The sequence below is a fragment of the Perca fluviatilis genome, chromosome 5 (assembly GCF_010015445.1).
Source record: "Perca fluviatilis chromosome 5, GENO_Pfluv_1.0, whole genome shotgun sequence".
NCBI lineage: Eukaryota > Metazoa > Chordata > Actinopteri > Perciformes > Percidae > Perca > Perca fluviatilis.
In genome coordinates, this window is record NC_053116.1 from 44,022,823 (window position 1) to 44,033,091 (window position 10,269).

A 10,269-nucleotide genomic window follows, 5' to 3' on the forward strand; every position below is an offset into this window, starting at 1 on the left:
CCTGTTAGTTTAATCACTTTAACTGGATGAAAACTAACACCCAGCTGCTCAATCAAAAGGTGTCTGTCTGTGTGTGTGTGTGTGTGTGTGTGTGTGTGTGTGTGTGTGTGTGTGTGTGTGTGTGTGTGTGTGTGTGTGTGTTCGTTCCTACAGCCATGCTTCCCTGTAAGTAGCAGTTTTTGGTGTCTTACCTCTCAGCCTGTCCTCTTCCTCTCTGCTCTCGTTCTTCTTCTCTTTGTTTCCTCCAGTCCCTCATGTTGTGTTAAACCGCCTGAGCAGCCAATCAGGTATCAGGATTACACACACTTCTTCACCACTCTCCATTTCCATCTTTGTTTCTGTGTGTGTGTGTGTGTGTCTGCATGCTGCTGCAGTGAGAGTGACAGCATGTCTCCTCTCTCTGATAGATCAGAAGATAACGTGTGTGTGTGTGTGTGTTTTGTGTGTGTGTGTCTGTGTGTGTCTCTGTGTGTGTGTGTATGTGTGTCTCTGTGTGTGTGTGTGTCTCTGTGTGTGTGTGTGTGTGTGTGTGTCTGTGTGTGTGTGTGTGTGTGTGTGTGTAGCATGGCGTGGGTTCAGGCTCTGATCTTTAAAGCTGTGCGTTTCATCGTTTGTGAAGCTAATGCTGCTCACACAACGTGACCACATGATGACATCATCCCCATGACAACGTGCACGATGAACACAACCAAAAGACTCTCGGGATTCTTCGGCTACGCTCAGCACACGTCTCCGTAGCGTCTGCTGAACGTTAGCTGGGTTTGAAGATGGAAACGGTGATGCCTCTGATTGGCTCCGTTGTGTCCTGGAGCTCCACATCTGCCCAGATGTTACAGAGCTCCACATCTGCCCAGATGTTACAGAGCTCCACATCTGCCCAGATGTTACAGAGCTCCACATCTGCCCAGATGTTACAGAGCTCCACATCTGCCCAGATGTGGAGCTCCAGTGGGAACGGAGCCTTCATCCGATCTGAGTCCAGTCTGAATGCTCCTAACTCATGTCTCCCCCCCCCCAGTGCCCACAGTTGGTATGACCCGGCTGGTTCGCTCCAGGACTCACTCGGCCTCCAGCGTCGGCTCCACGGACGGCGTGCGGAGCCGCAGTTCCACCACCGCGCTGCCAGAGCGCCACCCGATAGGCCGCGCCACCAGCCCAACGCTCACAGCCGCCGGACGCACCCTCCAGATGTGGCATAGGAACACTCTGCTCTGGTTCCTCTCCTCTCTTTACTCTCTCCTCTCTTTACTCTCTCTTTACTCTCTCTTTACTCTCTCCTCTCCTTACTCTCTCTCTTTACTCTCTCTTTACTCTCTCCTCTCCTTACTCTCTCCTCTCTTTACTCTCTCTTTACTCTCTCCTCTCTTTACTCTCTCCTCTCTTTACTCTCTCCTCTTCTCTCCTCTCTCTCCTCTTCTCTCTTCTCTCCTCTCCTTACTCTCCTCTCTTCTCTCTCTTCCTCTCTCCTCTCCTTCTCTCCTCTTTCTCTCCTCTTTTCTCTCCTCTCTTCTCTCTTTCTCTCTCCTCTTACTCCTCCTCTTGCTCTCCTCTCTTTCTCCTCTCCTCTTTCTCTCTCCTCTCCTTACTCTCCTCCTCTTTCTCCTCTCCTCTTTACTCTCTTCCTCTCCTCTCCTTACTCCTCTTTCTCTCTCCTCTCTTTTCTTCTCCTCTTCCTCTTTCTCTCTCTCCTTACTCTCCTCTTTACTCTCCTCTCTTTCTCTTCTCTCCTCTCTCTTTCTCTCCTCTTTCTCTCTCCTCTCCTTACTCTCTCCTCTCTTTACTCTCTCTTTACTCTCCTCTCCTTACTCTCTCCTCTTGCTCTCTCTTTCTCTCTCCTCTCTTTCTCTCTCCTCCTCCTTAATCTCTCTTCTCCTCTCTCTCTTTTCTCTCTCTCTCCTCTCTCTCTCTCCTCTCCTCTCCTCCTCTCTCTCCTCTCTCTTTACTCTCTCCTCTCTCTTCTCTCTCCTCTTTACTCTCTCCTCTCTTTACTCTCTCCTCTCCTTCTCTCTCCTCTCTTTACTCTCTCTTTACTCTCTCCTCTCCTTACTCTCTCCTCTCTTTACTCTCTCTTTACTCTCTCCTCTCTTTACTCTCTCCTCTCCTTAATCTCTCTTTACTCTCCTCTCTTTACTCTCTCTTTACTCTCTCCTCTCTTTACTCTCTCCTCTCTATACTCTCTCTCCTCTCTCTCCTTACTCTTGGACCCCGTGTCTGATTGGACCCCGTGTCTGATTGGACCCCGTGTCTGATTGGATCCCGTGTCTGATTGGATCCCGTGTCTGATTGGATCCCGTGTCTGATTGGACCCCGTGTCTGATTGGACCCCGTGTCTGATTGGACCCAGGTCTGATTGGACCCCGTGTCTGATTGGATCCCGTGTCTGATTGGATCCCGTGTCTGATTGGACCCCGTGTCTGATTGGACCCCAGGTCTGATTGGACCCCGTGTCTGATTGGACCCCGTGTCTGATTGGACCCCGTGTCTGATTGGACCCCAGGTCTGATTGGATCCCGTGTCTGATTGGATCCCGTGTCTGATTGGACCCCGTGTCTGATTGGACCCCGTGTCTGATTGGACCCCGTGTCTGATTGGACCCCAGGTCTGATTGGACCCCGTGTCTGATTGGATATCAGTCAGGTTAGGGTTAGTTATCTCGGATATAAAAGCAACTACAGCGTTGAGAGCTTTTGTTTCTTACGTCCTCCCTGGAGCCGTGCGTCTCTACAGCTGGTTCATATTTACAGTTGTTGTATTTCTTCTTCTCTCTTTATTATTACTCTTTATTATAATCTTATTATTCTGCTAGGACTGTTGTTGACGGCCGTGTTGGTTGATAAGAAGCTGAAGTCACACTAAGTGTAGATGAACACTCCCGCCCTGACCGGCCGACAGAACAGCTGTTATTTAAGAGTAAACTTCACGCGTTCTGATTGGTGGACCCAGACTTAGGGCTCAACCCAGAGACAAAAGCTTGTGCAGTTTGTCGCTCGTCGTCTGCTGTGTTGATCAGCGCTGTGGCCACGGAGGCAGCGCTCCTCCAGATGAACCTGAACAGGCAACTAGCAGCAGCTCCAGAGGGAGCCCACACCTGTCTCTGTCCTCGGGGCTCCGTTCCTAAAGTTTGATACCTGAACTCGATACTGCTTCCTGAACGATACTTTTTTCCAATTCAATTTTATAAAAATCAATTTTAACACAAAGAAAGTAAACATTAGACATTGCGGTAGAAGTATCTTCTTTTCCAGCTGCTTAGTTACCTGTGAGAGAAACCTAAAAGTCTTTCAAACAGCCCAAATCTCTCTTCAGTTAGTCGCCCACGTAGGAAACTTTTCCTCCACGTAAAACCTGAAAAAGCTCCTACAAGTTTCTGTGAAGGTCTGACTCCTGTCGGCTGTTCCGGGCCTCAGAGGGACGTCAGTGATTTAAAATCTGTCATTTGAAGGAGACTTGTTGCTTCGTCCTCTAACATCGGCCAGCCGTCACCTCGCCTGTTCCTCTCGGGTTCTGCACCCGACATACAGTCCCTCCAGAAAAACCTGATTATGTGATCGCATAATCAGCCTATTTTTCAAATACGCCGCACTCTCACCGCATAAATTGCCGATTTCTGCGCAAAATATGCGGTGCTTGCATGTCATAACCCACGCTTTTTCGTTGTAAAAACGTCTCGTAATATATCTTAGCAGAAAGTTGAAAAATGTTGCGTTTACTTCACACAAGAGCAGCCATTTCCCCGTTGCCATGGGAACGTTATGAAATGACGTCATTACGCGACATGAACATCATTGAAAAGCGTGTTGGGGTTCACCAAACAGCAGTTTCATCGCATAAGACTGCATAAATACCATATGGAGCATATTACATCACATTTTATAAGAAAACGTGTCACATGATCAAGGATTTCTGCCCGCAACAATCACAAAAACCAGCTTTTTTCTGGAAGGACTGGTATGAATCTATATTTCCGAGCTGTTCCTGAATCAGCATGTTCTGTGGCATGAAATCAGTTCCAAGCCTTCGCCTGACATCATGCACACGAGAAATGGAGCGGCCAGCGGTGTTGATGATTCATTATTAATTATTCTGACTGTAGTTTGAGGGAGTGACGCTGAACGTTTCCATGACTACTGTTAAAGCTTCACAACAGGAAGTGAATCCTGGGAACTAAAACCTGTTGATGTGCATCTGTGTTCTGTTATTAATATTAATATTTATTACTTGTTACTGGCTGAGATTTCTACTGAAGCGTTCTGTAGCTGTTCAGTTTCTTAAAGTTTGATGTTATCACTTTTAATGTAAGCCAGTTTGTAATGGAATAAAGCTCGTTATCCAAACCTGCGGTCTGACCTCAATTTACTTTAGTAAAAGTACCAATACTGCCATGTACAACATATAAGGAAACTTCTATAACTGGGTTACTGTGTAAGCACCATTTTTCCCACCAGACTCCATGTAAATAATCAGGACTTTTAGCGTGTATAGAGCCAGCATATCTCCACCAGACTCCATGTAAATAATCAGGACTTTTAGCGTGTATAGAGCCAGCATATCTCCACCAGACTCCATGTAAATAATCAGGACTTTTAGCGTGTATAGAGCCAGCATATCTCCACCAGACTCCATGTAAATAATCAGGACTTTTAGTGTGTATAGAGCCAGCATATCTCCACCAGACTCCATGTAAATAATCAGGACTTTTAAGCGTGTGTAGAGCCAGCATATCTCCACCAGACTCCATGTAAATAATCAGGACTTTTAGCGTGTGTAGAGCCAGCATATCTCCACCAGACTCCATGTAAATAATCAGGACTTTTAGTGTGTATAGAGCCAGCATATCTCCACCAGACTCCATGTAAATAATCAGGACTTTTAGCGTGTGTAGAGCCAGCATATCTCCACCAGACTCCATGTAAATAATCAGGACTTTTAGCGTGTGTAGAGCCAGCATATCTCCACCAGACTCCATGTAAATAATCAGGACTTTTAGCATGTATAGAGCCAGCATATCTCCACCAGACTCCATGTAAATAATCAGGACTTTTAGCATGTATAGAGCCAGCATATCTCCACCAGACTCCATGTAAATAATCAGGACTTTTAGCGTGTATAGAGCCAGCATATCTCCACCAGACTCCATGTAAATAATCAGGACTTTTAGCGTGTATAGAGCCAGCATATCTCCACATGTAAATGGGTGAATTAAGGGTTTATTTCAACCAAACCAGAGTGGTGATTGTTGGAACAGTGGAACGTCTGGAACTGGACTCTTAGAATAATAATGTGAGTCTGTCAGCAGCAACAACAGAACTTTTAGTGACTAACTGCTGCTGCACATTAGTCCTGTAGGTTACATTACAGCTCGGTTCTGGTTTTATACTGGACCAGGTTCAGACACAGAAACATGGAGACAGAGTCCAGGTAGGACGACTAGGACGACAACAACAACAACAACAACAACAACAACAACAACAACAACATGGAAAGTTCTTGAATCAGAGGTACAGCTCTGAGTCCGGTTCAACAGACTGTGGACCCTGATCAGTGAACAGATGATTTATTTTCTCGTGTCTGATGTAACATGAATGTTGGCGTGGAGCAGTCCATTCAGCTGGCGGGGGGGCGTGGAGCAGTCCATTCAGCTGGCAGCGGGGGGGGCCGTCTTGCTGCAGAGTCGGGCCAGCAGCCCGGCCATCTGCAGCAGAGAGTTCACTCCTTCAGACATCCTCATGTGGGTGTAGCCGATCTCCTGCAGCACAGAGACACAGCACACCGTTACCACGGTTACTGAAAACACTAGCTATGTTTCCATCCACTCATTTTTATCCGAATTAAGTGATCTTGAATGAAAAATGCCGTCATGGAAACAGTAAAATTCGATAGAATTTCATGAACATCAACTCAAAGGAAAAGCGTTCGGTCTCATCAGATTCTCTCTTGATCGATAGACTTCTCTTCACTGATCCTTTGGGATGTGACGTGAGCAACCTGTCTGAAAGTGTGAAGTCTTCTGGTAGCTGTGCCGAGAGAAATCTCAATCATTCCCAATCTTACAGAGACGGAGAGTGTAGGTATATGTAAGGAGATAACATAGGCACAGGCTAATTACTGATCACTAACATGCTAGTTAACATTAGTCATTACTGATCACTAACATGCTAGTTAACATTAGTAATTAAACTTAAACAGATAATGGAAGTCCAAACTGCCTGTGAGCTTCTCCTGTACTATACGGTAATTCCTCTACTGTGTGACAGTAAGTCTCGTGGTTATGAGCCAATCGTTAGCCTATTGTTATAAAAGCGTCTGCTACGGAGCCATAACGTGAGCTACAAGGTAATGGAGCCTTTTATACATTGTCGTGTTTCTTTAGAAATAAACAACGGACAAATAGAGTCTTTAAACGCTTCAGATGTAAAGTTATTCTCTGTCAAGTGACGTAAAAAAAAAATGGCGGTCAGTGGAATGCTAACAGGAGGTGATGGCCAGTTAGCAACAAAATGGCGCCATGATGGCTCGAGTTCTGAAGCGAAGCTTACCCCCTTGGTCGAGACTGAGACTTTTGAGTGGGCGGGGCTAACCTTGATGATGTAATAAGTGGGCGGGGCTAACCTTGATGGTGTAATAAGTGGGCGGGGCTAACCTTGATGGTGTGATAAGTGGGAGGGGCTAACCTTGATGGTGTGATAAGTGGGTGGGGCTAACCTTGATGGTGTGATAAGTGGGAGGGGCTAACCTTGATGGTGTAATAAGTGGGTGGGGCTAACCTTGACGGTGTAATAAGTGGGCGGGGCTAACCTTGATGGTGTAATAAGTGGGCGGGGCTAACCTTGACGGTGTGATAAGTGGGCGGGGCTAACCTTGATGGTGTAATAAGTGGGTGGGGCTAACCTTGACGGTGTAATAAGTGGGCGGGGCTAACCTTGATGGTGTAATAAGTGGGAGGGGCTAACCTTGATGGTGTGATAAGTGGGAGGGGCTAACCTTGATGAACTCCAGCTTGAGGTACTCGGCCATGGGGAGGGTCTTGCAGACCCTGAAGATGTTCCCGATGATGTCGTCTGGCGAGTATCCGAGCGCCCACAGCGCCTCCACCACGCGGTACGCCTCGTCAATGTCCCCCGCCACGCAGTGTCCCAGCATGCCTTTCACCAGCAGGGGGTGGGGCTCGTCACACACTTTGAACACGTTCTCACTGTTGATGAAGCCGAAGCCGGAGTGGGTCGACTGCAGGTTGTTCAGCGCCTGCAAGACAAACAGGAAGTCAGCAGGACAAACAGGAAGTCAGCACGACACACAGGAAGTCAGCACGACACACAGGAAGTCAGCACGACACACAGGAAGTCAGCAGGACAAACAGGAAGTCAGCACGACACACAGGAAGTCAGCAGGACAAACAGGAAGTCAGCAGGACAAACAGGAAGTCAGCACGACACACAGGAAGTCAGCACGACACACACTCCTACCTGCCTGTTCGTCCTACCTGTCTCATGTCTCCTACCTGTCTCATTTCTCCTACCTGTCTCATGTCTCCTACCTACCTGCCTGTCTGTCCTACCTACCTGTCTCATGTCTCCTACCTGTCTCATGTCTCCTACCTGTCTCATGTCTCCTACCTACCTGTCTCATGTCTCCTACCTGTCTCATGTCTCCTACCTACCTGTCTCATGTCTCCTACCTGTCTCATGTCTCCTACCTACCTGTCTCATGTCTCCTACCTGTCTCATGTCTCCTACCTACCTGCCTGTCCTACCTACTTGTCTCATGTCTCCTACCTACCTGTCTCATGTCTCCTACCTGTCTCATGTCTCCTACCTACCTGTCTTATGTCTCCTACCTGTCTCATGTCTCCTACCTACCTGCCTGTGTCCACTACTTGTCTCATGTCTCCTACCTACCTGCCTACCTGTCCTACCTACTTGTCTCATGTCTCCTACCTACCTGCCTGTCTGTTCTACCTACCTGTCTCATGTCTCCTACCTGTCTCATGTCTCCTACCTACCTGTCTTCATGTCTCCTACCTACCTACCTACCTGTCTCATGTCTCCTACCTACCTACCTACCTGTCTCATGTTCCTACCTACCTGTTCTCATGTCTCCTACATGTCCTACCTACTCCTGTCTCATGTCTCCCACCTACCTACCTGTCCTGTACTCTACTTGTCTCATGTCTCCTACTCTACCTGCCTGTCTGTCCACCTACCTGTCTCATGTCTCCTACTCTGTCTCATGTCTCTACCTACCTGTCTCATGTCTCCTACCTACTTGTCTCATGTCTCCTACCTACCTGTCTCATGTCTCCTACCTGTCTCATGTCTCCTACCTACCTGTCTCATGTCTCCTACCTACTTGTCTCATGTCTCCTACCTACCTGCCTGTCTGTCCTACCTCCCTGTCTAATGTCTCCTACCAGTCTGTCTAATATCTCCTACCTACCTGTCTCATGTCTCCTACCTGTCTCATGTCTCCTACCTACCTGTCTCATGTCTCCTACCTACCTGCCTGTCCTACCTACTTGTCTCATGTCTCCTACCTACCTGCCTGTCCTACCTACTTGTCTCATGTCTCCTACCTACCTGCCTGTCTCCACCTACTTGTCTCATGTCTCCTACCTACCTGCCTGTCCTACCTACCTGTCTCATGTCTCCTACCTGTCTCATGTCTCCTACCTACCTGTCTCATGTCTCCTACCTACCTACCTGTCCTACCTACTTGTCTCATGTCTCCTACCTACCTGCCTGTCTGTTCTACCTACCTGTCTCATGTCTCCTACCTGTCTCATGTCTCCTACCTACCTGTCTCATGTCTCCTACCTACCTACCTACCTGTCTCATGTCTCCTACCTACCTGTCTCATGTCTCCTACCTACCTGTCTCATGTCTCCTACATGTCTCCTACCTACCTGTCTCATGTCTCCTACCTACCTGTCCTGTCTGTCCTATCTACCTGTCTCCCATGTCTCCTACCTGTCTCATGTCTCCTACCTACCTGTCTCTCATGTCTCCCTACCTACTTGCTCATGCCCCCTACCTACCTGCCTGTCTGGTCCTACTCTACTTGTTCTCATGTCTCCTACCTGTCTGTCTCATATCTCCTACCTACCTGTTCCCATGTCTCCTACCTACCTGTCTCCCATGTCTCCTACCTACCTACCTGTCCTACCTACTTGTCTCTGTCTCCTACCTACCTACCTTGCCTGTCTGTCCTACTCACCTGTCTCCATGTCTCCTACCTGCTTGTTCACTACTGTTTATGTCTCCCCACCTGTCTCATAAGTCTCCTACCTACCTGTCTCTCATGTCTCCTACCTACCTACCTGTCCTACCTACCTGTCTCCATTCTCCTACCTGTCTCCATGTCTCCCTACCTACCTGCCTGTCCTCACCTACCTGCTCCCATTTCCTCCTACTCTGTCTCCATGTCTCCTTACCTGTCTCATGTCTCCTACTCACCTGCCTTGTCTGTCCTACCTACCTGTCTCATGTCTCCCCTACCTGTCTCATGTCTCCTACCTACCTGTCTCACTGTCTCCTACCTGTCTCATGTCTCCCTCACCTCACCTGCCTGCTGTCCTACTCCTACTCCTGTCCCATGTCTCCTCCTACTCTACCTGTCCCCATGTTCTCCTACCTACTCTATTCTACCTTTCATGTCTCCTACCCTGCCCCATGTCTCCTACCCACCTGCCTGTCTGTCCCACTCCTACCTGTCTCCAGTCTCCTACCTGTCTCATGTCTCCTACCTACCTGTCTCATGTCTCCCCCTGTTCTATGTCTCCTACTCACCTGTCTCATGTCTCTCTTACCCACCTACCTGTCCTACTCCTACTTGTCTCCATGTCTCCTACCTGTCTCATGTGTCCTACCTGCTCTGCTCCCTACCTACCTGCCTAGTCTGTCCCACCTACCTGTCTCATGTCTCCTACCTACCTACCTGTCCTACCTACTCTGTCTCATGTCTCCCTACCTGTCTCCATGTGTCCTACCTGTCTCATGTCTCCTACCTGTCTCATGTCTCCCCTGAGCCTGTGAAGATGACAGCCTTCAGCCCATCACAGCCAGAGACAGCAGAGCTTCTAGGATGCATGTGTCCTGTAGGCTAGCAAGATCTGGTCCGCCTGTCAGCTTCTTGGCAAGCAGCACGGCGAAGCGGCCTGATCGTGCTCGAGGATCTTATTACTGTGACGCTAAGCACGCCAGGGCGGCGCGCCTGCTCTCTTTGTGTAGATCTCTTAGTGGACTCGTGCATACAAAATTGAATGAAGTGCATTAG

General features: G+C 48.3%; 2 protein-coding genes and 1 long non-coding RNA gene across 4 annotated transcripts in view; 2 read left to right on the top strand and 1 right to left on the bottom strand.

Annotated features, from left to right (window-relative positions):
* LOC120559476 (protein NDRG3-like) overlaps positions 1-1,128 on the top strand; it is a gene marked incomplete at its 3' end in the record, with an annotated part of 4,947 nt that extends 3,819 nt beyond the window's left edge. Inside the window, 2 exon segments of one of the 2 annotated variants that reach the window (XM_039801182.1) lie at positions 249-287; positions 1,019-1,128. In XM_039801182.1, the coding sequence (XP_039657116.1) occupies positions 249-287; positions 1,019-1,128 (149 nt within the window). 2 annotated transcript variants of the gene reach the window in all.
* Positions 1,129-2,101: 973 nt separating this feature from the next.
* Positions 2,102-4,334, top strand: LOC120559478. Its single transcript, XR_005639288.1, has 2 exons — positions 2,102-2,497; positions 2,600-4,334. It is a non-coding gene; the product is annotated as an uncharacterized LOC120559478 (long non-coding RNA).
* Positions 4,335-5,479: 1,145 nt separating this feature from the next.
* rfc2 (replication factor C (activator 1) 2) overlaps positions 5,480-10,269 on the bottom strand; it is a 20,841-nt gene continuing 16,051 nt past the window's right edge. The window contains exons 5-6 of the mRNA XM_039801185.1: positions 6,982-7,242; positions 5,480-5,746 (exon numbers count right to left, since the gene is read on the bottom strand). Of these exons, the coding sequence (XP_039657119.1) occupies positions 5,636-5,746; positions 6,982-7,242 (372 nt within the window). The 3' untranslated portion in view covers positions 5,480-5,635. The remainder of the gene's footprint in view (positions 5,747-6,981; positions 7,243-10,269) is intronic.